Source organism: Gopherus evgoodei, chromosome 2, assembly GCF_007399415.2.
Source record: "Gopherus evgoodei ecotype Sinaloan lineage chromosome 2, rGopEvg1_v1.p, whole genome shotgun sequence".
In the NCBI taxonomy this organism is placed as follows: Eukaryota; Metazoa; Chordata; order Testudines; family Testudinidae; genus Gopherus; species Gopherus evgoodei.
The window spans coordinates 126449910-126477436 of NC_044323.1; the positions used below are offsets into that span (position 1 = coordinate 126449910).

Sequence of the window (27527 nt, forward strand, 5' to 3'; positions counted from 1 at the left end):
AATAATCTGTTGGCCAGACAAGTAGGTTTACTTAATGTAACCAACAGTCGAGCACAGGAAGAATTCTAAATGCTTGAAGGGGAAAAGGAATGTTTCTGAGAAGGGTCAATATTTTCTGGACATTAGGGTATTTTCCCTAGTACCAGCTAAAACATAGGGATAACAGCTGGATTTTAGGTGATCCAGAGACTTCAGAGCTGGGATCTACTCAGTTCTGTAAAAATATATTGGAAAGACAAGTTTCAATCTGAAGTTTGCAATTCAGTTCCTTACAGTCTAGGGATTTCATAGCTAAGGCTAGAGTTTGTCACACAGGTCACAGAAGTCACGGATTCCCCCCTAAGGGGGGATATGATAGAGATATATAAAATCAGGAGTGGTGTGGAGAAAGTGAATAAGGAAAAGTTATTTACTTGTTCCCATAATATAAGAACTAGGGTCCACCGGATGAAATTAATGGGCAACAGGTTTAAAACAAATAAAAGAAGTTATTCTTCACACAGCGCACAGTCAACCTGTGGAACTCCTTGCCTGAGGAGGTTGTGAAGGCTCGGACTATAACAGGGTTTAAAAGTGAACTAGATAAATTCATGAAGGTTAAGTCCATTAATGGCTATTAGCCAGGATGGGTAAGGAATGGTGTCCCTAGCCTCTGTTTGTCAGACGGTGGAGATGGATGGCAGGAGAGAGATCTCTTGATCATTACCTGTTAGGTTCACTCTCGCTGGAGCAGCTAGTATTGGCCAATGTCAGTAGACAGGATACTGGGCTAGATGGACCTTTGGTCTGACCCAGAATGGCCGTTCTTATGTTCTTCTGACCTCTGTGACATCTGCAGCAGCTGGTGTTGCTAGCCTGGGGGCCACCTGAGGATCTCGGGCCACCGCCTCCCTTCCACGCACCGCCAGCAGCAGCAGGAGTTTGGGTTGAGGTGCAGGAGTGAATGAGGGCCCTGGGGGGTGCTTACCTTGGGAGGCTCCCTGGAAGTGGTGATATGTCCCTCCCTCAGCTCCTAGCTCTGCACACTGCCTCTGCTTGCAAGTACTGCCAGTGGGAGCTGCGGAACCGGTGTTTGGGGTGGGAGCAGTGCATGGAACTGAGAGCTGAGGGAGGGACATATTGCCACTTCAGGGAGCCATGAGGAGTCAGGCAGAGAGCCTGCCAGCTCTGCTAAGCCCCCCCAGCACCAGTGGGGGTTCCCCCCAGCATTGGCGGGGTTCCTGAGTTACTTCCCTGGAGTACGCATGGTGCCCCCTGGGCCGTCCCCCAAGCACTAATGGTGCCTCCCGGGCTAGCCCCCACAAGCGCCCGTGATACCCTCCTCCCAAGATTTAGTCAGGGTATATAGTATACATCATGGGCAAGTTATAGGCCATGAATTTTTGTTTATGGCCTGTGCCTTGTTCATGACTTTTGCTAAAAATACCCGTGACTAAAACATAGCCTTATTCATAATCCTTCAAAATGATTGTCAGCATAAACCCACACATTTCATAAGGCTATAGTTTTCCTATTACTCTAATATGGAAGCATTTGCAGGGCACAGCTGTACATGATTCCTGTGTGACTGTTTAGAGTGTGTCCACTAAACAAGAGGTAAAATTTGCAAAAGCCCTTCAGTCATTGAACCTAAGTTTTTTGAGTGATGGTCCCTATTGCATCCACTGAGGGTTATGTATATGGACCAGGCACCTCGAACAGGAGCTCTTCAAAGTGTCGGTCGGTCCATGCATGTGCTCCCACATGGCCTCCTGGTTTTGCCCAAGGTGATAAAGGACCGGGGGACAGTTCCTTCTCACTGCTGCATGGTTGGCGTCCGAACTTCTGCTTTGTCTCTCTGACTGTACTGCACCTCCTCCAGAGGGATCTGAAGATGTCAAGGTTCCTTCTCCACTCTGAACTTTAGGGTATAGATGTGGGGACCTGCGTGGACACTTCTAAGCTTAATTACCAGTTGTGACAGACCCAAACCAGTGGGGTACAGAAGTCTGGTAGAGGGCAAATATACTGATCACTGGATGAGTAGTTTTCTGTTCCCTGAGTGACCAGAGCAGGGGCTGCACTAGAGTAATCAGGAACCTGCTAGAACCAATTAAGGCAGACAGGCTGATTAGATCACCTGCAGCCAGTCAAGGCAGGCTAATCAGGGCACCTGGGTTTAAAAAGGAGCTCACTCCAGTCAGGTGGGGGGAGCCAGAGGAGAGGAAGCGCATGTGAGCAGCTGGGAACAAGAGGCACAAGGAGCTGAGAGTGAGAAAGTGTACTGCTGGAGGACTAAGGAGTACAAGCATTATCAGACACCAGGAGGAAGGTCCTGTGGTGAGGATAAAGAAGGTGTTTGGAGGAGGCCATGGGGAAATAACCCAGGTAGTTGTAGCTGTCATGCAGCTGTTACAAGAGGCACTATAGACAGCTGCAATCCACAGGGCCCTGGGCTGGAACCCAGAGTAGAGGGCAGGCCTAGGTTCCCCCTAAACCTCCCAACTCCTGATCAGACATAGGAGGAGTTGATCCAGACTGTGGGGAAGATCACTGAGGTGAGCAAACTGCCAATAAGCTCAGGACCCACCAAGGTAGAGGAGGAACTTTGTCACACAGCTTAGATCTGGTATTGATGCCACCATCCCCAAGCACTACTTTTCTTCCCTGGGTAGCCTTGAGAGACTCTTCACCAATTCCCTGGTGAACACAGATCTAAACCCCTTGGATCTTAAAACAAGAAGAAATTAACCATCCCCCCCTCCTTTCTCCCATCAACTTCTGGTGGATCCAGATCCAACTCCCTTGGATCTTAAAACAAGGAAAAAATCAATCAGGTATTAAGAAAAAGGCTTTTAATTAAAAAAAGAAAGGTAAAAGAAAACCCTCTGGGAGAGATTAGCATACCAGCTACTCTCACAGACAACAGATTCAAAACACAGAGGATGTTCCCCTGGGCAAAAATCTTAAAACACACAAAAATACCCAAATTTAATAATTCCTTTAATGGTACCAAGACAAGTTACAAAGAAAATAAACATAAACCTATTTATCTCTTTCTAAAACTTACTACTCTGATAAGAGGCTGGTTCCTTGATCTTTTTCACTCCGGGTGAAACTGAAACTCTAAACAAAGGAAAACTTCCCTCCTTCCTTTTGAAACATCTTGTTCCCCCATTGGTTCCTGTAGTCAGGTGTCAGCTAGGCTAGGTGAACTTCTTAACCCTTTACAGGTAAAAGAGGCATTAACCCTTAACTATCTGTTTATGACAGAAGAGCATTAGCTATTCTCTTGAACAGCTCCTGAAATTGATGGTAGTCATTTGGGGGAAAGGAGGATGTCGGTGACACAGCCGCATCCGGGGACAACAAGGGGAACATCTGTGGATCCATTGGTACTGTTGGAGCTGGGCTGACTGGCACAACATCCAGCCCTGGTTCGGAACATCTACTCAAAGAAGGATGGGGTGGTGAGAGAGAGGATTCCTCCTGGGTTGAGCGAGACGTTTCTGAAGGTGAATATTGGGGCCACAAGCTCCAATATGGTCACAAGCTGGTGGATCCTACTTTTGCTGTGGCAATGCTCATGGAGCTGGGTACCAGTGGCTGCTGAGCTGAGGGAAGGGAGCGTACTGCCACAGTGCCATCGGAACCCTCTGATCCTCATTATGTTAGCAACAAGAAGAAAGTCAAGGAACTTGTGGGCTCGTTACTGAATAGCGGATAGAAAGCTGGCTAGATCGTCGGGCTCAACAGGTAGTGATCAATGGCTTCATGTCTTGTTGGCAGCCGGTTTCAAGCGGAGTGCCCCAAGGGTCAGTCCTGGGGCCAGTTTTGTTCAATATCTTCATTAATGATCTGGAGGATGGCATGGACTGCACTTTCAGCAAGTTTGCAGATAACACTAAACTGGGAGGAGTGGTAGATACGCTGGAGGGTAGGGATAGGATACAGAGGGACCTAGATAAATTAGAGGATTGGGCCAAAAGAAATCTGATGAGGTTCAACAAGGACAAGTGCAGAAGGAAGGACGGAAGAATCCCATGCACTGCTACAGGCTGGGGACCAACTGGCTAAGGAGCAGTTCTGCAGAAAAGGACGTAGGGGTTACAGTGGACAAGAAGCTGGATATGAGTCGACACTGTACCCTTGTTGCCAAGAAGGCTAATGACATTTTCGGCTGTATAAGTAGGGGCATTTCCAGCAGATCAAGGGATGTGATCATTCCCCTCTATTTGACATCGGTGAGGCCTCATCTGGCGTACTGTGTCCAGTTTTGGGCCCACACTGCAAGGAGGATGTGGAAAAATTGGAAAGAGTCCAGCGGAGGGGAACAAAAATGATTAGGGAGCTGGAACACATGACTTATGAGGAGAGGCTGAGGGAACTGGGGTTATTTAGTCTGCAAAAGAGAAGACTGAGGGGGGATTTGATAGCTGCTTTCAACTACCTGAAAGGGGGTTCCAAAGAGGATGGATCTAGACTGTTTTCAGTGGCACCTGATGACAGAGCAAGGAGTAATGGTCTCAAGTTGCAATGAGAGAGGTTTAGGTTGGATATTAGGAAAAACTTTTTCACCAGAAGGGTGGTGAAGCAGTGCAATGGGTTACGAAGGGAGGTGGTGGAATCTTCTTCGTTAGAGGTTTTTAAGGTCAGGTTTGACAAAGCCCTGGCTGGGATGATTTAATTGGGAATTGGTCCTGGTTTGAGCAGGGGGTTGGACTAGATGACCTCCTGAGGTCCCTTCCAGCCCTGATATTCTATGGTTCTATGATCATGCCTTTGGAATGGCGGCTGAGAATGGCAGACCGTGCATAGTTTTTGAATTATCAGACTCAGTTAATAGATATACAGAGAGAATTACATGAGAATGAAATATATTATACTTTGTGATAGTCATAAGTCTTGCTTCAGAATAGATTTACATTTTTACATACAGAAATAATTTACAGAACATTCAAATATATTTATTGCTTCATGCCACTGCCTTGAGAATTATCATCAGGCAAGGGAGTTTGAAACAAATAAAACAGTTGATGTTTAATAGCTCTTTACTGCAGCTCCAATTGTCCCTAAGGCATATGCTTTCTCTTCTAAGAGACACTGAAAAGCAATATGTACCTCAGCTTCATCCAGCTCATATCTTATGAAAAATTCAGCAATGTTAATGTAGAATAACTCTCAAACTCAATAGACAAGAGAGTAGGAAGGTAGCGATAGGTTTTGCATAAAAGTGCAAGTGAAGCCTTCTCTCTTTTCCCTCTTGTTTCTATACTATTAAGGTTTCGTGGATAGGCTCAGTACCGATACAACCTTAACTATCACTAATTAACCTTAAGTGTCACTGAACAGGGGGGTTTTGTATGTTTGTTAATTTATAGATTAACTAGGGATGTCAGTTAATTGCAGTAAACTCACGTGATTAACTCAAAAAAATTAATTGTGAATAAAAAAAATAATCATGATTAATCGCACTTATAGCAATAGAATACCAATTGAAATTTATTAAATATTTTTAGATTTTTTTCTACTTTTTAAATATTGATTTCATTTGCAACACAGAATACAAAGTGCACAGTGCTCACTTTATATTATTATTTTTTATTACAAATATATGCACTGTAAAAATGATAAAAGAAATAGTATTTTTCAATTCACCTCATACAAATACTGAAGGACAATCTCTTTATTGTGAAAGTATAACTTACAAATGCACCTTTTTGGGTTTACATAACTGCATTCAAAAACAAAACAGTGTAAAACTTTAGAGAGTACAAGTCCACTCATTCCTACTTCTTACTCTGCCAATTGCTAAAACAAACAAGTTTGTTTATATTGACGGGAGATACTGCTGCCTGCTTCTTATTTACAATGTCACCTGACAGTGAGAACAGGCATTCATATGGCACTTTTGTAGCTGGCATTGCAAGATATTCACATGCCACATATGCTAAATATTCCCCTTCATACTTTGGCCACCATTCCAGAGGACATGCTTCCATGCTGATGATGCTCGTTAAAAAAATAATGTGTCAATTAAATAATGAGTCAATTAAATTACAATTCTCCCCCCAAGGAGATTTTATGTCTCCTGCTCTGTTTTACCTTCATTCTGTATATAGTTCATGTTATAGCAGTCTCAGATGATGACCCAGCACACGTTCATTTTAAGAACACTTTCACAGCCGATTTGACAAAACGCAAAGAAGGTACAGATGTGAGATATCTAAAAATAGCTCCAGCACACGACCCAAGGTTTAAGAATCTGAAGTGCCTTTCAAAATCTGAGAGGGATGAGGTGTGGAGCATGCTTTTAGAAGTCTTAGAAGAGCAACACACTGATGCGGAAACTACAGAGCCCAAACCACCAAAACAGAAAATAAACCTTCTGCTGGTGACATCTGACACAGATAACGAAAATGAACGTGCGTCAGTCCACACCACTTTGGATCGTTATCAAGCAGAACCAATCATCAGCATGGAAGCATGTCCTGTGGAATGGTGGTTGAAGCATGAAGAGACGTATGAATCTTTAGCGCATCTGGCAACTTCCACCTCCCCTCTCCCTCCCCTCCCGCGGAGCATTGCTTATTATAAACTTTCAGAAATGAATACTTCATAATGTGGCATTGTTCATTAGAATTAATACACGTTTGGCTTGAAAATTTATTAATTTCATTGTTTAATCTACATATTTAATGCAAATAATTGGCCTTGGGTCACCTGCACGTGGATCTGTAAAGGGCTGTTTTGGGGATCAGAGCACAGAGCTGAGAGTCAGGATCTGGCTTCTATTCTCTACCCTGGCACCAACGTTCCTTGGTTCTGGGCTGGAAAATGCAATGCAGACAGGAGGGAGTGTCTGAAGGCCTGTCTTCCCCACAGGTGTGAGGTGAGGACAGAGTTCCAGCCTCCATCATGACCGTCCTGGTTGCTTTACTCTGCCCCATGCCAATCGCTGCTGAAGCCCCTTACTCAGAGAGCTCCAGCCCAGGACAGAGGCATCAGTGTCATTCTGGGCCTGATTTTGAGAGATGCTGAGCACCTGCGGTTCCCCTGATGTCTGTTGGAACTCCAGGGTTCTCAGTACTTCTGAAACTAAGGGCAATTTATTTCAAATGCTGGGCCAGAACTGAGCCTGTAAAGGCAGGTCCATATACACCATTCAATCCGCAGCAGATCTCCCATCAAGAACAATATAAGCAATCAGGAGAACAATGAGGGGCAGTTGGCTCAATGCTGAGAGTAGGGAGGATATGGCCTTAATTTGGTCACTAAACTTCTACCTATTAAAGTTACTATGCATCTGCTGTAATTCAGTGGGAGAACAAAAATCTCTTGGGTGCTGCAGCCTGCCCAGGGTTCAGCTGCACTTAACCTGAATTGCTCGCATACTTGCAGTGGTTGTGCACCATGCAACTGGTCACCCATGTTACATGAAAATCTGGCTCTGATGGTTTCATAATAAGACTTAACAGTTACTGCCGCATTTCCTAGAGCTGTTGTCCCAGGCTGGCTGCAGACTCAGGCAGACAGAACTGTGTTGGCTAGATGCCCATCACCTTTGGAAGATTTTCCTTGTAGCCATAAGGGCTTGAGACAGCCGTGTTTCTTCACTGAAAACTTGCAGTGTGCTGCCCCTGAATCCCAGATTAATACCTTATGTGGGCAGGTGCAGAGCTCAGGGCTTGAGGCCTCTGGTCTAATGCTCTGAGTCAGTGCAGAACTAGGAGCCTCGATCTCCTGTGTTCAAAGCAGGACTCCAACAATGACTCCCCAGGTCACCTTGGGCAAGTCACGTCACTGTTCTCTGCCTCAGTTTCCCCAAAATGGGGCTCTACAGGCCTGCAGAGATGGATGGGGATGAAGCCTTGGAAGGTGGCACGTGCTGAGAATGGTTACACTTTTGCGGCTTTTTAACCCTGTATCCTCTGGCAGGGCCATGATCCACCCCTGCTTGTGGACCGGTGGCCACGGTCTCCTCTTCCTTTCCCTCACTCCCAGCCCCCCTCCTGCCACTGCATTGCTGTCAATAGGGCCAGGAGTGGCTCTAGGAATTTTGCCACCCCAAGCACGGCAGGCAGGCTGCCTTCTGCGGCTTGCCTGCAGAGGATCCGCTGGTCCTGCGGATTCGAAGGACCTCCCGCTGGCGCCTGTGGGAGGTCCTCTGAAGCCTCAGGACCAGCGGACCCTCCACAGGCACATCTGCGGAGGTCTGCCGAAGCCGCGGGACCAGCGGACCCTCTGCAGGCAAGATGCCGAGGGCAGCCTGCCTGCCGCCCTCGCGGTGCCGGCAGAGCGCCCCCGCGGCTTGCCACCCCAAGCACTCACTTGGTGTGCTGGGGTCTGGAGCTGCCCCAGAATAGGGCCAGCTGCTGGCAGGTTGATGAGGTCACCCGCTCCAGTCTGTAGCCGGCAGCCCTTGGGACTGGCAGAGCTAGAGGGAGCAGGCTAGGGAGTGATGCGGCAGCCCGGGGGCTTGGGGAGAAGGCGACTCCAGGCTGGTGGTGGGGGGATGCGGGCGGGCAATGATGTGGGGTGCAGCAGAGGGAGGTGGCGGGGCCCGCAGTTGCAGAGGACACCCGCAGAGGTAGGTGCTAACATGGCTGTGAGCAGCCCGACCCCCGGCCGGGAGCAATAGTGTAAAAAAAAATTTTGGGCACAGTTTTTGGCGCCCCCAAACCTTGGTGCCCTAGGCGACTGCCTAGTTCGCCTAGTGGTTACACCAGCCCTGTCTGGTACATAAATATTTTCAAATGCCAGCTCCAACACTTCCATGCGAATGCCTGTTCTCACTTTCAGTTGACATTGTAAACAAGAAGCAGGCAGCAGTATCTCCTGCAAATTGTAACCAACCTTGTTTGTCTGAGTGATTGGCTGACCAGGAAGTAGGACTAAGAGGACTTGTGGGCTCTAAAGTTATATATTTTATTTTTGAATGCAGTTTTTTTTACATAATTCTATATTTGTAAGTTCAACTCTCATGATAAAGAGATTGCACTACAGTACTTTTATTAGGTGAATTGAAAAATACATTTTTTTGTTTTTTTACAGGGCAAATATATGTAATAAAAATAAATATAAAGTGAGCACTGTACACTTTGTACTCTGTGTTGTAATTTTAATTAATATGTTTGAAATTGTAGTAAACATCCAAATATAGTTACATAAATGGTATTCTATTGTTGTTTAACAGCCTAATTAATTGTGATTAATTTTTTTAATTGCTTGACAACCCTAATATTAACAATTTTTTTGTCCACATTTCTTACCTGGCTTCAAAGGCTAGCTAAGTTAAACAGTGAACTGGTCTGGCTATTGTTACTATGAGTTAAGCCAACACAGAGCCTTCATAAGGGGAAAAACTGGGCTATGAGACTGTTTCTAAGTTTCAACAATTTTTATGAGGTAGGCATTTCAGCTTCCTTTGTTTCTAATCATTTCTTATTTTCCACCAGGAGATGGGATTCCGAAGGAAAGTAGCCCATTTATTAACAGTGCCGAGATGGACAGAGGAAATATCTATGAAGGGAAGAATATGGCTCTCTTTGAGGTAACTTTCAGAATTTTTTAAATAACTTATTTTGACGATTAAATTACAGAGCAATTTCAGGTTATTTTTAGAGAGTGAGAAAAGTAAAAACAATTGCAGCTCTCTGTATACTAGAAATCTGTTTACAAGATATGTAAACGTAATTGGTTTCTTTTAATTGTTTGGTTTCCATGACATTGTGTTAATGTTTTTAAGTCTAATCAAAAATCACTTTTAATTTTAATTAATTTTGATTAGAAACTTTCTTAACTTGACCACGTCATAATTTATTTGATAAGCAAATTAGTGTGACATTCCCCTCTGGTGTTTTCTGGACTGGTGATCTGTTAGGCCACTCCAATTCTTGACTCTGGGAGCCAGCCTTACCCAGCTCTGCTGTGAGAGTCCCCACTCCTGGGCTGTTCACGCACAGTCTCTGGCATGTAAGCTGCTCTTTGGATTGTGCAACCAAATGATACTAGCCAATGCCTCCAGTCCCAGACACAACCCTAGGAATCTCCGTCTGTATCCAGTTATGCCCACTGGATGCTGCAAGCTTATGTGAGCTCATCAATTTAACAAAGAAATTGATATGTACCAGGCTTGTTATCCCAAAAGTAGTCTCTGTCACACTTCAAACCAAACACACTGCTTCAGGTGGAATAAACAAATAGATTTATTAACCATAAAGATAGATTTTGAGTGAAAACATAAGTCAGATTTGGTCAAATGAAATAAAAGCAAAACACTTTCAATGCCATTACAAACTTAGATGCTTCTCACCACAGGCTGGCTGGTTGCTCTTCAGCCAGACTCTGCCCTATCAGCAGTGTTCAGTCACTTGGTGTGGTGTCTGTAGATGTAGGTGGAAGAGAGAGGAAGAGCATGGCAAACTTCTCTCCCTTTTATCGTGTTCTTTCTTCCCTCTTGGCTTTGCCCCTCTCCCCTTCAGAATCAGGTGAGCATTACCTCATTGCAATCCCAAACTGACCAAAGGAAGGGGGGTGACTCACTCAGAGTCCAACTAATCCTTTTGTTGTTGCCTAGGCCAGCATCCTTTGTTCCTGTGAAGCTGGGCTGGGTTTGCCCCATACGTGCCCTGATGAGGTGTGAGCTATCTCTCTGTTCTTGGAAAGTTTTTGCCTACACTTGCTTTGAGCCATGAGGATACATTTTCAGCTGCATAACTATATACATGAAATTATAACATTACTGTAACAATTACTGTAACATCATTATAACAATCATGCTCAGTGCATCATGAGCCTTCCAAAGACACCCAACATGACAAACTTTGCATTGGCTACCACACAATCATTTTATAAAAAATGAACATGGGGGTGTAGGGTGTTCCCTCTGAGGTACAGAGCGTCACACCTCCCCTCTTAGTTTACTGCAAGAGGATTAGCCACTGGCTAGCTCGAAGGCAGTTTGTGTTATAGTTCTCTTGGCATCCAGCCATGAAGGCCATGATGCAGCATGTCTCAGTTTGCTCATTCACATACAGTAAACCAGGTTTTTTATGGGTTCTCTGCTGTGATAAGCTCCCCGCTCCCCACCGCATCAGCTCACTTCCGCCTCCCCTGAGTGGGCTGCCACGTCCTACTACTCCCCCCTCCCTTCCAGCGCTTGTGCCACCATACAGCTGATTCGTGCAAGCCTGGGAGGGTGGGGGGAGGAGGAGGAATGTGGCGTGCTTGGAGAAGAGGCGGGGCCAGGGCAGGGATTTGGGGAGGGATACAATGGGGCAGGGAAGGGGAGGAGTCAGGGCGGGGCCGGGGCTGGGACCGGAGCTGAGTTGGGGGTATGAGCCCCCTCTGCCTGTGCACCGGAGTGCAAAATATCGGGACAATTCACATCCCGACCAATGTTCGGTCGGGACACGGGACAAACAAGTAAATATTGGGACAGTCCCGATAAAATTGAGACATCTGGTCACCTATCTGTACCTACAAACTCTGTTTTAGACTGTGTTCCTGTTGTTTAATAAATCTTCTGTTTTACTGGCTGGCTGAGAGTCTCAGTGATTTGCAGGAAGTGCCGGGTGCAGGGCCCTGACTCCCCCACATCCTGTGACAACTAGCATTTTCGTAAGGTTTAACATCCGTGTCAAAATTCTTATCCCCAAAGCTTAACATTAATACTAAATTTTTTTATCACAGATGTGCATTTACAAGTATCTTTATGATACTATGCCCTCTGTTCAGATACTGTAGTTTGAGGTTAGTTTGTTCATTACCCATGATGTCCTTCGACTCTCTCCCATGTAATCAGTCACTGGCTTTTCCTTCCCTCCATTGTTCCCCTCTGTGTGGGCTCTTGATTTAATCATGTTTCTGGAATTTTGGTGCCTCAGTGTCTGGCAAGAGAGGTTTTCAGGGGGATCCTGCACATTGGCTGGCCCTTTCGGGAGCAGTCTCCCAACCCTAGGACTGTACATATGCAGAAAACCTAGCTCCCTTTTTTGGGGTTACCAGGTGTTTCCTCCTCCCAGCACTGAGTCCTTCTCTGCCCCCTAGAGGGCTGTGATCTGTGCTCTCTGGGCTAGTTGTGATTACCCTTCAATCAGATGCACCCTTTCCCAGCAGCTCTCCCATAATTGCTTTCTGTGTCTCACCAGTGTGGGGGGAGGTACCCCCATCTCTGTCAGTTCGGCCATTTGTATTTTCACAAATACCTGGCAATTTCCTGGTCCCAACTCCTCTGTTATCACAGGCATTGGAGCTGCATCTTGATATAAAGAGACACAGTTACTTTTCAAAAATTTATCAGAAATAGCATCCTGAAAAATTGGGACCTGGATTGGGGTACCTCTGCCACTCCTTTCTCTGTCCCTGAGAAGTCAGCTGTATGACTGCTCCCCTCCAGGAGGTCAGTCACACAGTTCCTTCTCAAAACCCTGGTCACAGGCTTAGTGCCTGGGTGGACAGATGCTGACCCATCCATCCTCCTAGTGTCCTGGGCATCCTGCCCCAGGTGACTAGTGAGGAGACATTCCTGTACCCCCACTATTCCTTCCCCAATTTTCTCCTCTGGGCCCCCTCCTAAAACACATTTCTCTGTGCTTCTTAGGAAGGGTTCTCTCTCTTGTTCAGCTGCAGAACTCTGCTAGCTAATAACTGGAACAGTTTCCTTAATCACTGACAACACCTGTCCTGCCCCTGCGCCTGAGGGCATGTTGCCTTCTACTGGAAAGGAGCTAGTCTCAGCCCCAGGGGTGGCTCTAGCTTTTTTGTCGCCCCAAGCACAGCAGTCAGGCTGCCTTAGGCGGCTTGCCTGTGGGAGGTCCCCAGTCCTGCAGCTTCGGTGTACCCGTTGCCAAATTGCCGCCAAATCCGCGGGACTGGCAGACCTCCTGCAGGCAAGCTGCCTAAGGCTGCCTGACTGCCGCCCTCGCAGGGACCGGCAGGGTGCCCCCCAACGCTTGCCACCCCAGGCATGCGCTTGGAGTGCTGGTGCCTGGAGCCGCTGCTGCTCAGCCCTTCCTGTACTTTGAAGTACACTGCTTCTCTGTGTTAGTGTCACAGGAATCCTCACCCACCTCAGTAGCTTCTGAGATTCCCTATCCCTTCTCCGTGTTCTCCTTTGGGATACGTTTCTCTTTGCTTGTAGAACCGGTTTTGTCACTTGTTCAGCTGTGACCTGCTGGCAGCTAACAACCTGGAGAATTCTCTCCCTGGCAGGCACTGGAGTGTAGGCATTCTCTCCATGACATACATGGGAGTGTTTTCCTGAGGTGCAGAGCATCACAATTATTTATTAAAATGAGTAGATGTAAAGATAGAAATAAGCTTCAGTGATTTTTTTAAAGACCTGATTATGGTATGCTGAGCACTCAGAACTGTAATTGAATTCAATGAGAGCAGTGTTTGCTGAAAATTAGGCACTTGTATTGACTTCAATGGAGCAGGATCAAGCCATTAATTAGTATCATGGTCAGCATTAATACTACCTCTATAAGACAGCAAAGCAAGCTCGACTTTTTCTAAGACAGGAAAATTATGAAACAGAAAGGTTATTGATAGGATGTGGCTCAGTTATAATAAGTTATATTGTATACTTATAATTTATTTCACATTGTAGCGGTTTCTGTTTCCTAATGTAAAACTGTATACTAAGACGGCCATGCTTTATTTAATAATAAGCACTTTAAATGAAGTGAGAAGAATTATTTGGATTCATGCAATATTAATTCAGATATATATTTATAACTAGGGTGGTCAAGCAATAAAAAAAAAATAATCATGATTAATCATGAGATTAATCACCCTGTTAATGGAATACCATTTATTTAAATATTTTTGGATGTTTTCTGCATTTTCAAATATATTGATTTCAATTATATTACAGAATACAAAGTGTTTATTGCTCACTTCATATTTATTTTTGATTACAAATATTTGCACTGTAAAAAAACCAAAGAAATTGTATTTTTCAATTCACCTAATAAAGTACTATAGTACAATCTCTTTATCATGAAAGTAAAATTTTAGAGCCTGCAAGTCCACTCAGTCCTACTTCTTGGCCAGCCAATCACTCAGATGAATAAATCTGTTTACATTTGCAGGAGATAATGCTGCCTGCTTCTTATTTACAATGTCACCTGAAAGTGAGAACAGGTGTTCGCATGGCACTGTTGTAGCCAGCGTTGCAAGATATTTATGTGCCAGATGCACTAATAATTCATATGATTCATAACCACCAAAAAAGAAAATCAGTCACCATTCCAGGGGACATGCATCCATGCTGCTGACGGGTTCTGCTCAATAATGATCCAAAGCTGTAAAGACTGACGCATGTTCATTTTCATTATCTGAGTCAGATGCCACCAGCAGAAGGTTGATTTTCTTTTTTGGTGGTTCAGGTTTTGTAGTTTCTACATTGGAGTGTTGCTCTTTTAAGACTTGTGAAAGCATGCTCCACACCTCGTCCCTCACAGATTCTGGAAGGCACTTCAGATTCTTAATCCTTGGGTCAAGTGCTGGAGGTATCTTTAGAAATCTCACATTGGTATTTTCTTTCCGTTTTGTCAAATCTGTAGCGAAGGTGTTCTTAAAATGAACAACATGTGCTGGGTCATCATCCGATGCTATAACATGAAATATTATGGCAGAATGCAGGAAAAACAGGGATGGGGACATACAACTCTCACCCAAGGAATTCAGTCACAAATTTAATTAATGAATTATTTTTTAAATGAGAATTATCAGCATGGAAGCATGTCATAAAATCATAGAACATTGGGTTTGAAAAAGTGAGCACTGTGCACTTTGTATTCTGTGTTGCAATTGAAATCAATATTTAAAAAGTAGAAAAAAATCTAAAAATATTTAATAAATTTCATTTGGTATTCTATTGCTATAAATGTGATTAATCACGATTAATTTTTTAAATTGCAATTAATTGTTTTGAGTTAATTGCGTGAGTTAACTGCAATTAATTGACATCTGTAGTTAATATATAAATTAACACACAAAAAACCCTCACTGTTCAGTGACACTTAAGGTTAATTAGTGACAGTTAAGTTTGTATCGGTACTGAGCCTATCCACGAAACCTTAATAGTATATAAATAAGAGGGAAAAGAGAGAAGGCTTCACTTGCACTTTTATGCAAAACCTATCACTACCTTCCTCCTCTCTTGTCTATTGAGTTTGAGAGTTATTCTACATTAACATTGCTGAAGTCACCATTGAGGTTTTTCATAAGATATGAGCTGGATGAAGCTGAGGTACATATTGCTTTTCAGTGTCTCTTAGAAGAGAAAGCATATGCCTTAGGGACAATTGGAGCTGCAGTAAAGAATTATTAAACATCAACTGTTTTATTTGTTTCAAACTCCCTTGCCTGATGATAATTCTCAAGGTAGGGGCATGACACAATAAATATATTTGAATGTTCTGTAAATTATTTCTGTATGTAAAAATGTAAATCTATTCTGAAGCAAGACTTATGACTATAACAAAGTATAATATATTTCATTCTCATGTAATTCTCTCTGTATATCTACCAACTCTGAGTCTGACAATTCAAAGACTATGCATGGTCTGCCATTCTCAGCCGCCATTCCAAAGGCATGATCATAGAACCATAGAATATCAGGGTTGGAAGGGACCTCAGGAGGTCATCTAGTCCAGTACCCTGCTCAAAGCAGTACCAACACCAATTAAATCATCCTAGGCCAGGGCTTTATCAAGCTGAGCCTTAAAAACCTCTAAGGATGGAGATTCCACCACCTCTCTAGGTAACCCATTCCAATGCTTCACCACCCTCCTAGTGAAATAGTTTTCCCTAATATCCAATCTAGACCTCCCCCACTGCAACTTGAGACCATTGCTCTTGGTTCTATCATCTGCCACCACTGAGAACATCCAAGCTTCATCCATTTTGGAATCCCCCTTCAGGTAGTGGAAGGCTGCTATCAAATCCCCCCTCAGTCTTCTCTTCTGAAGACTAAATAACCCCAGTTCCCTCAGCCTCTCCTCATATGTCATGTGTTCCAGCCCCCTAATCCTTTTTGTTGCCCTCCGCTGGACTCTCTCCAATTTGTTCACATCTTTTCTGTAGTGGGGGCCCAAAACTGGATGCAATACTCCAGATGTGGCCTCACCATTGTCGAATAGAGAGGAATAATCACTTCGCTCAGTCTGCTGGCAATGTGCCTACTAATGCAGCCCAATATGCCATTAGCCTTCTTGGCAACATGGGCACACTGCTGACTTATATACAGCTTCTCATTCACTGTAATCCCCAGTTCCTTTTCTGCAGAACTGCCACTTAGCCAATCGGTCACCAGCGTGTAGTGGTGCATGGGATTCTTCCATCCTAAGTGCAGGACTCTGCACTTGTCCTTGTTGAACCTCATCAGATTTTTTTTTTGGCCCAATCCTCCAATTTGTCTAGGTCACTCTGGACCCTATCCCTACCCTCCAGCATATCTACCTCTCCCCCTAGCTAGTGTCATCAGACAAATTTCTAAGGGTGCAATCCATTCCATCATCCAGCTCATTAATGAAGGTATTGAACAAAATCGGCCCCAGGACCAACCCCTAGGGCACTCCACTTGATACCAGTTGTCATCTAGACATTGAGCCATTGATCACTACCCATTGAGCCCGAAAATCTAGCCAGCTTTCTATCCAGATTATAGTTCAAAAGTAGACCAAAGGAAGGGCCACATCTTGCAAGCACAGGTTCCCCACTATGAACTACAAAGAGGAAATAATGTATTGAGACATTCCGATGTGCGTTTTGGAGATTTGTAGCTCATAGAAATACTCATTTCTAGATTTTATTGATTGAGAGAGGTACTCCACCCAGAATCTTACTGCTGATTACAAAGGAGATCAGTCTAGATCTGGGTGTGTGTGCCCATCCTCTTTTGGGAATCCAAGGCTGTGGTTTTCAAACATAGGATTCTAAAATTAGGCTTCTAAATCCATATGTAGACTCCCATTAACGTCAGTGGAAGCTACTGAGTGCTTTGTGTTTTTAAAAACCCGATCACTTATTTATGGATTTAAATTCCTAATTTTAGGATCCTATGTTTGAATACCTTGGTCCAGTAAATCTGAAATAGGTACCCTCTCAAGGCGGGACAGGTGAAATTGCATGCAGTCAAGAAGATATTGGAGTCCCAAAGAGATGTGTATTAGGAGAGAGCAAAGAAAATTAAGGAAGGAACATGAAATGTGAAAAGTAGCTACATTGTATCATATAAAATACAATTTGTCCTCAGTAGTTTTAGTCCACACTGGGTGTAGTCTTTCAAACCTGTTCCCAATAAGAGAGAAGATATAGACTGGCTAGCTTTCGTTTACTGGAGGAGGAGCTAGAGAAACTGCTTATGTTTGGAACCTCAGGAGGATGCTAAGAATTAGCCCTTTGCCCTGTAGATGAAGGGAATGAGCAAAAGGGCTGCTTTTGATCCATACCATTGTCTTCATAGCTCTTGCCTGAAGGAAATAGAGGAAAAAAATGTTCCTATAGGGAGTTTGATCTGGTTGGAAGCTTACCTTATTGCTGTGTCTGAGGCCTCACTAAACAGCTTTAATGCATCAAAGGGACGTTGGATTACAGGGCTCTTAGAAATGACTTTTACTTCCCAGGATCACAGCCCAATCTGCTTCCTTACTATTTTATTTTCTGTATGCCCTCCATAAATCCAATTCATACTCTTACAAATCATCAATACTCTCAGTGTGGCCTGGGTGGAAACATTGATATGGGATCCATTGTTTGACAGAGATTGCACTGAGCTCGATGAGCTACCTCTACTCTTTGTTTTGAGTTAAACATTGATAATTAGACTAGCATTTAGTAGAATCGTAGAATTTTAAGATTGTTAGGATAATCTATTCTAGTCTGACCTCCTACATATGTAGGTTATAGCATTTCACATAGTGATTCCTGTCTCAAGCTTATAACTTCAGTTTTGAGGTACAGAATCTCTTTCAGAAAGACATTCAATCTTGATTTAAAGTAATGGGCAAGTGATGGTAAGTTGTTCCAATGGAGGAGAAGGTTAAAGGACTAGAGACCCGAGTATCAACCCTACATTGCATCAGAGAAAATGAAGACTTTCTGGATAGAGGTCAGCATTTGGCACTGCAGGCACAGCATGCTAAAGAATCAGAGAGGGCAGTGCAGAACGGGGAAGAAAATTGGCAGCATGTGACCTCCAGAAGAAGAAAGAGGAGAATCCATGTACTCCCAATGCAGATAGAGCTAAGAAACTGTTTTCAGGCTCTCTGCACAGGTACTATGGAGGAGAGTGGTTGGAAGAGTCATCTGAGAGAAGGGATCAGAAGGAGACCCCATTGACCGGAAGGCATGGGATTAATTGTCCTAGGGATGGGGGTTCCCCAACCACCACTCCTAAGAGGAGGAGACGGGTGGTGGTAGTCAGGGATGCCCTACTAAGGGAGATGGAGTCATCCATCTGCCATACTGACCAGGAAACTCCAGAAGTGTGCTGCTTGCCTGGAGCTAGAATTCAGGATGTGTCTGCTGAGACTGATCAAGCCTTTGGGCTGCTACCCCTTCCTGCTTCTCCATGTGGACACCCATGATACTGCCAAGCATGACCTTGAGTCAGTCACTGCAAACTGTGTGGCTATGGGAAGAAGGATAAAGGAGTTTGAGGTGCAAGTCATGTTCTCATCCATCCTCCCTGTTGAAGGAAAAGGCCCAGGTAGGGACCATCAAACTGTGGAAGTAAATGTGTGGTTACACAGGTAGTGTCAGAGAGAGGGCTTTGGATTCTGCAACCATGGGATGTTGTTCCAGGAAAAAGGATTGCTAGGAAGAGATGGGATCCACCTAACAAAGAGAGGGAAGAGCATCTTCGCAGGTAGGCTTGCTCACCTAGTGAGGAGAGCTTTCACCGGCTGATGGACACCTAAGCCCTGAGGTAAGTGGGGAAGTGGGATACCAGTAAGAAAAACAAGGAGGAGGATGCAACTGGAGAGACCTCCTGATTCATACTGACCAAGTAGGGGAATTGGCTCGTTATCTTAGGTGCCTGTACATGAATGCAAGAAACTTGGGAAACAAGCAGGAAGAATTGGAAGTCCTGGCACAGTCAAGGAACTATGATGTGATTGGAATAACGGAGACTTGATGGAGTAATTCACATGACTGGAGCACTGTCATGGATGGTATAAACTGTTCAGGAAGGACAGGCGGGAGAGAAAAGGTGGAGGATTTACATTGTATGTAAGAGAGCAGTATGATCGCTCAGTGCTCCAGTATGAAACTGGAGAAAAGCCTGTTGAGAGTCTTTGGGTTATGTTTAGAGGTGAGAGCAACAGGGCTGATGTTGGGGTGGGCATCTTCAGTAGATCACCAGACCAGGAGAATGAAGTAGATAAGGCTTTCTTTGGACAACTAACAGAAGTTTCCAGATCCCAGGCCCTGGTTCTCCTGCAGACTTCAATCACCCTGACATTATACCTTGACATTAGCAAAGCTTTTGATATGGTGTCCCACAGTATACTTGCCAGCAAGTTAAAGAAGTATTGATTGGATGAATGGACTATAAGGTGGATAGAAAGCTGGCTAGATCATTGGGCTCAACGGGTAGCAATTAATGGCTTGATGTCTAGTTGGCAGCTAGTGTCAAGTGGAGTGCCTCAGGGGTCAGTCCTGGAGCCGGTTGTTTTAAACATCTTCTTTAATTATCTGGATGATGGGATAGATTGCACCCTCAGCAAGTTTGCACATGACACTAAGCTGGGGGGAGAAGTAGATACACTGGAAGGTACGGCTAGGGTCCAGAGTGACCTAGAGAAATTGGAGGATTGGGCCAAAAGAAATCTGATGAGGTTCAACAAGGACAAATGCAGAGTCCTGCACTTAGGATAGAAGAATATCATGCACTGCTACAGGCAGGGGACCAACTGGCTAAGCAGCAGTTCTGCAGTAAAGGACCTGGGGATTACAGTGGACAAGACTCTGGATGTGAGTCAACAGTGTGCCCTTGTTGCCAAGAAGGCTAATGGCATATTGGGCTACATTAGTAGGAGCATTGCCAGAAGATCAAGGGAAGTGATTATTCCCCTCTATTCAGCATTGATGAGGCCACATCTGAAGTATTGTGTCCAATTTTGGGCCTCCTGCTACAGAAAGGATGTGAACAAATTGGAGAGAGTCCAGCAGAGGGCAACAAAAATGATCGGGGGGCTGGGGCACATGATTTATGAGGAGAGGCTGAGGGAATTGGGCTTATTTAGTCTGCAGAGGAGAAGAGTGAGAGAGGAGGTATTTGGTAGCAGCCTTCAACTACTTGAAGAGGGGTTCCAAAGAGGATAGAGCTAGGTTGTTCTCAGTGACAACAGACGACAGAACCAGGAGGAATGGTCTCAGATTCCAGTTGTATATTAGGAAACACTATTTCACCAGTAGGATGGTGAAGCACTGGAGTGGGTTACCTAGGGAGGTGGTGGAATCTCTATCCTTAGAGGTTATTAAGGCCCATCTTAAAAAGCCCTGGTTGGGATGATTTAGTTGGGGTTGGTCCTGCTTTGAGTAGGGGGTTGAACTAGATCACCTCATGAGGTCTCTTCCAACCTTAATCTTCTATGATTCTAAATTACCATAACTATATATGTCTTATTTCTAGCCTGAATTAGTTTAGCTTCATCTTTTAATATTCAAACTTTTTGTGTCTGTGTTTGATAAATAGCCATCTCCTTTTAAAAATCTTTTCCCTGTATTGGTACTTCCAGTTTGAGATCAAATAACCCTTAAACTTTACTTAGTTAAGATGAATAGATTGAGCTTGTTTAGTCTCTCCTTCTAAGGAATATTTTTCAAGCCTCAAATAATTATTGTAACTTTTTTGAACCCTTTTCAGTTTGTCGTTACCCTTTTTTAAAGAATGGGCACCAGATCTGGACACATTATTCAAGTGGAATTCTCATTTATGCCATATACAGTGGTAACAATACTTCCCTACTTCTGAAACAGTATAATCTCCTGATTATACATTCAAGGAATTCATTTGCTTTTTTTTAGCCCCCATAGCATACTGCCAACCTATGTTCAGTTGATTATCCAACGTGACCCCCAAGTCCTTTTCAGAATCACTGCTTTTCAGAATACAGTTCCCCATCTAATAAGTGTGACCTATATTCTTGGTTCTTAGATGACTAACCTTGCATTTAGATGTATTAAAGCTCATTGAACCAGTTTACCATGCAATCTAGATCACTCTATACAACTGATCTGTCCTTATCATTATTTATCTCTTCACAGATTCAGTAGAGGATTTCCAACAATTATTTTTCTGAGTTTAGACAAAATATTCAGCATTCCCAAAAGAAAAATAAAGTAAGATGCTGGCAAGCAAAAAGGCCAAATTTAGGTTGTGTGGCTGTGCTATGTATGAAGTAGCACCTTAAATTTGCATATTCTGGTTTTCATAAGTTTTTGTGATTTTTGTTTTTAATTCTAAGCTAATATTCTTCTGGGGGTTTTGTAGCAAGACCTTATCAGAAGATTACTGTGTTTTTTAACGACTGAATATAGGATTTTCCTTCTCCCAGAAGTGTGCAGTGAGAGGAGAACTCTGTTATGTAAAAGTAAACTTCACTTACCTCCCCCCCCCAAAAAAAAAAATTGTTAAAGCAGAGTTATATATATTAGGGTGAGGCATTTGGGACCGAAACTTTTATTCAGTGAGCTGTCTCTTTGTGGGATTGTTACCTAATAGTTCATTGCAGACTTATGTAAGAAGATAAATTTCCAAATAGGAATTACATTTTCTATTAATTGAATAAAATGTAATTGTTCATTTCCCCCTCATCACATAATATAAAATACTCTGAATTAGGAAACGAAGTGTCACAATTTTTATTATGTGGCATTGTACACACTGTACACGCAAAGAAGCTTCAGAAGTTTTGCTAGTAAATAATTGGATAGATTTTGTGGCGGTAGGTACTGTATTACAATTAATCAGCATTTGGCATGTGAACATTTGAAAACTTGACATGAAATGGCTAATGTTTTAAAATGTGATTTTATTTACTATTAAATATTGCTGAATATTAACATTTTTCAAAATCCCAACAGGAAGAAATGGATAGCAACCCCATGGTATCATCTCTTCTTAATAAGCTAGCAAATTATACCAATCTGACTCAGGGAGTGGTAGAACATGAAGCAGATGAAGACAGCAAACGAAAAGAAATCAAGGTATCTAAACTTTTGAAAATTATAATTATAGTTATTATGTAGTATTTTCATTACAATGCTAGTCATTGTGTAAACATCAGGGAGACATGGTTCCTGTCCTGAACAGTTAATCCTTTTTTGGCTGGTCTACACTACAAAGTTAGGTCAGCTTAACTACATCACTCAGGGCTGTGAAAAAATTTGCACCCGATGCAATGTAGGAATTTACATTGGCATAGCTAAATCTCTCAGGAGTGTGAAAAATCCCGAGAGACATAGCTATACCGACCTAACCCCCATATAGAAAATGCTAGGTTGATGGAACAATTCTTCTGTCGATCTAGCTAGCGCTTCTTGGAGAGGTTGATTTACTACATTGATGAAAGATCCCCTTCCTTTGATGTAGTGAGTGTCTGCACTATAGTAGTGCAGCTGTAGCTGTGCTGCTTTAGCATTTGTAGTATAAAAATACCCTAAGAGCTTGTCTAGATGGCAGCTGGGAGGGTGCTTCCTAGAATGGATAGATAGACATGCACTAGCTCTGCTTGAGCTAGCCTGCTAAAAATAGCATTATGGCCATGGCAGCCTTGGTTAGCCGCCTGAGTATGTACCCAGGGGTCAGGCAGGTTTGTACTCAGGTGGCCAGACTGAGCTACCACCCATTCTGCCTCAGCCATGTTGCTATTTTTAGTATGCTAGCTTGGTCAGAACTAGTGTGTGTCTGTTCACCTGTGCTGGGAAATATGCTTCCAGCTGCTGTGTAGATGTAGCTTAAAAGACAAACTGACTAAAGGTAGGGGAAAGGGGTTAAGCTGGTGATAGAAAACATCTTAATAAATTATGCGGGCTGTCAATTAATCACAGTTAACTCACACAATTAACTCAAAAAAATTAATTGCGATTAAAAAAATTAATTGTGATTAATCACACTTAAAACAATAGAATACTCAAGTGAAATTTATTAAATATTTTTGGATGTTTTTCTACATTTTCAATATTGATTTCAATTACAACACAGAATACAAAGTGCACAGTGCTCACTTTATATTATTATTTTTATTACAAATATATGCACTATAAAATGATAAAAGAACTGGTATTTTTCAGTTCACCTCATACAAGTACTGAAGAACAATCTCTTTATTGTGAAAGTGTAACTTACAAATGCAAATTTTGGGGTTTACATAACTGCACTCAAAAACAAAACAGTGTAAAACTTTAGAAAGTACAGGTCCACTCATTCCTACTTCTTATTCTGCCAATTGCTAAAACAAACAAGTTTGTTTACATTGATGGGAGATACTGTTGCCTGCTTCTTATTTACAGTGTCACCTGACAGTGAGAACAGACATTCGCATGGCACTTTTGTAGCTGGCATTGCAAGATATTTACATGCCAGATATGCTAAACATTTGTATTCCCCTTCATGCTTTGGCCACCATTCCAGAGGACATGCTTCCATGCTGATGAACCTTGTTAAAAAAAAAAGCATCAATTAAATTTGTGACTGTATTCCTTGGGGAAGAATTGTATGTCTACTGCTCTGTTTTACCTGCCTTCTGCATATATTTCATGTTATAGTAGTCTCAGATGGTGACCCAGCACATGTTCGTTTTAAGAACATTTTCACAGCAGATTTGGCAAAATGTAAAGATGGAACCAGTGTAAGATTTTAAAAATAGCTACAGCAGTCGACCCAAAGTTTAATACTCTGACGTGCCATCCAAAATCTGAGCAGGATGAGGTGTGGAACATGCTTTTAGAAGTCTTAAAAGAGAAACGCACTGATGCGGAAAATACAGAACCAAAAAAAAAAGAACCTTCTGCTGGTGGCATCTGACTCAGATGATGAAAATGAACATGCATCAGTCTGCACAGCATGGAAACATGTCCTCTGGAATGGTGGTTGAAGCATGAAGGGACATATGAATCTTTAGTGCATCTGGCACATTATCTTGCAACACCAGCTACAACAGTGCCATGCAAACACCTGTTCTCACTTTCAGGTGACATTGTAAACTAGAAGCAGGCAGCATTATCTCCTTCAAATTGTAACCAACCCTGTTTGTCTGCATGATTGGCTGCCCAAGAAGTAGGGCTGAGTGGACTTTGTTTTATTTTTAATGCAGCTTTTTTTTTATTTTACATTTGTAAGTTTAACTTTCATGATAAAGAGATTGCACTACAGTACTTATATAAGGTGAATTGAAAAATACAATATTTTTGTTTTTTTACAGTGCAAATATTTGTAATAAAAATTAAATATAAAATGAGCACAGTAGACTTTGTATTCGTGTTGTAATTTAAATTAATATATTTGAAAATGTAGTAAACATCCAAAAATATTTAAAATAAATGGTATTCTATTGTTATTTAACAGTGCAATTAATTGTGATTAATTTTTTAATCACTTGACAGCCCAATAAATTATATTTTTAAATACTTTTTTTTTTATTATAAATGGGGATTTTAACACCCTCTATTATTAAGGTTCCCATGATAAGACCCTGTTTTCAGTTGCTTGTAACTGTGAATCTTAATTATTTGGCTGTTTGGTTAAATTTTTCCATGTGATGTGTCTGCCTGACTCTTATTTTTGGAGGGAAATGTCAAGCAAAACTCAGGCATTTCAAAGAACATTTCAGAGAACGTTGTTTTGTTAGTGTTGAAACAAAATCTGGCAACCTTTTCTCTGAACCACCTCCATGTTTTGAAGCAAGGACTTGAAATTTGGCAGGTGGAGTTGCCTTTGTATCAAGCATATGCCTTTTGCCATTCCTCCAAAAACCTTAACATATTTGGCCAAGATATAAGCTTCTGAAATATCAGTTTGCACATGCTTAGTACAGATGTGTTGGTGTTTAACAGCTAAAATCTACAAAGATTTTGACCTCGCTAAGCATGCTTTATCTCCTCACAGTTTCTACATGTAATCAGACTGTTTATGTACCATCCCTACGTAGCCACTGAGGATGCTTCAACTCAGGGTTAAGGTGGCTCAGAGGGACACTCCCTGTAATTGCTGCTCATAGCTGCTCTGGGCAAGCATGGGGCCAGGCACTGGAACTGAAAGGAGAAAGTCTGTCTCTCTTGTGTTGTCAGTTACCCCACTGTTAGTACCCAGACGGCACAAAGACTGGGACTGAAAGGTGGGGAGAAAAACTGGAACTGGGAGCTGGATGGGGAAAATACTGGGAATGGCTGGACAAGAAGACTGGGAGCCAATGAGAGAAATGTGGGCATGACTGGGAACCATTTGGCTAGGGTTGGTGGATAAACACTGAAATTGCATGAGGGGCTGGAGGAGGAGGGAGACTGGGACTAGGAATTAGAGAAGGGGGAAATGGTTGCGGGGAGGAGAGAAAGATCTGAAAAGGATTTTGGGTGCAGGGAAAGTTTGAGACTGGGTATAGATCTGGGGAGAGTCTGGTAGTTGGGGGTTTAGGTTTCAGACAGCTAGCCCAGAGGCAGGGAGACTGGAACTGGGATGAGAAGCACAGCCTGAAGAGTGGAGACTGGGAGTCGGGAGGCAAAGAGAATGGGACTAGGTAGGCAAGGAGTCAGGGCTGGGGAAGATAGAGCGGACGGGCAGGTCAGAGGGGATGAGGCAAAAGAGATGAAACTTGTGGAGGGTCTGTGACCACTAAAGCCTCACTCCCATCCAGAGCCTAGAATGGAACCTAAGATGTCCGAGTCTTACAATTTTTCTGCTGTCGGGAAATATCTGTGAAAATGATAGGCAAAGTCTGTGTCTCACCTCCCTCTAGTGCTGGTCCACTTAGCGGATGACAACCTACTATTGATATTATTAATACTATTGCTATAGTTCTAGACCATTAAAATAACGTTATTAAGGTTGCAAAGTCAAGCACACAAAAATTAGGAAATGACAGAATTAAGGTTGCCTGTGGAACCTTAATTCGGCCCCTCTGTATGCATTTGCATTATGATAAAATCTTTAGTTACATGATAACATACTGTTTTTTCCATAGGCCCCCCCCACCTCATTCCGTGCACAGGATGGACCTGTTTTAGGGCTGAATCAGGACTGTATAGTAAAGGAAGGTGTTGTTTGTAAGACCCTTGCCTCATTTGTTGCAAAAGTTTGAAGGTGTGTAGGGAACGAGGCAGAGGATTGAAGGAAGAGAAAGGATAATCTCAGGGTTAAGACAGTTGAAAGATGCCCTGGGGAATTGCCTCTGCCACAGTTCCTATGAGATGTTTGGCAAGTCACGTAAACCAAACTTTTCATGGGTGGTTACTAATTTTGTTTTTCTCATTTTCTGGAGTCCTAACTTGAGACCCTGAGGCCTGATTTGCAGAAGTGCTGAGCATTCACAGCTGCAACTTGACCCTGCCAGCAGGTAGGGGATCTTGGGGGACAACTACTCCACTGGTGGGGTGCAAAATAAACTTTATTAAGAAAATGCAAAAACAGGGAAAATTAAATAGTGAGGGGTATAGGGTTTGTTAAGGTAGACAATTAGGGAGGGGTTTCTTTTAGTAAATAGTATAAGGGGTTTCAATAGTGGGGTACAATACAGTGGGGTACAATACAGTTGGTAACCAATTAACACTGAAGTATAACCGTAACAGGTAGCTAACAATTTCTATGTAAAGGATGTGTCACAGCAGCATATAACCAACTAACAGTTATGGGTAAAATGTGTTAAATAACCAACAACTCTAGGTAAAAATGTGTCACAGTGGTGTAAATGTAAAATGTGAGGTGTGTCAGAGAGAAAAAGGGTAACCAATGGGGTTTTATGCTAGACTTCAGTAATACAATTGAGGTTAGGCAGCAGTAGGAGTGGGGTGAACACATGGGGGAAGGTATTAAAAGAGAGAGAGAGAGAGAGAGAGAGAGGGGGGGGCAGTGGTAGAGGAATGAGGTTGGGGGATGGGGGAAGAGGAGCACGTGGTGGAGCAGAGACCAAAGGCAGAGGTGCTGCGGAGGGAGATTTAAACTCAGGGAGACACAGAGAGCAGACAGGCTGCAAGTTTAAACAGCAGAGAGACTGCAACGAGTGACTGGGGAGCTCAGGGGGAGACACGGGCAAGCTTGGAGGCGGGGGTTAGGGCAGCGGGAAGACAGACTTAATCACAATTATACAGAACACAGCAAAATCTTATTTATGATCTAACTTAACCAAGACTACACAAATTAGCAAATAATAGAACACAATGCAACAATTCTTTTTTAAACCTAACTTACAGAGCACAATACAAACAATTCTTTAAACCTAACTTAACCACAGCTATGCAAAATGAAATTACAACTTATCTAGACTAAGAACCTGATTCTAATAGGTGCACTTACACTATGCTGAGTCTTTGAT

The 27527-nt window shown here is 43.0% G+C and overlaps 1 protein-coding gene across 4 annotated transcripts in view; it reads left to right on the plus strand.

Annotated features, from left to right (window-relative positions):
• Positions 1–27527, plus strand: part of SLC12A7 (solute carrier family 12 member 7) — a 283500-nt gene that overhangs the window by 108805 nt on the left and 147168 nt on the right. For all 4 annotated transcript variants that reach the window (XM_030551652.1, XM_030551653.1, XM_030551655.1 and 1 more), the window contains exons 2-3: positions 9438–9532; positions 22087–22209. In XM_030551652.1, coding sequence (XP_030407512.1) covers positions 9438–9532; positions 22087–22209 — 218 coding nt within the window. The remainder of the gene's footprint in view (positions 1–9437; positions 9533–22086; positions 22210–27527) is intronic.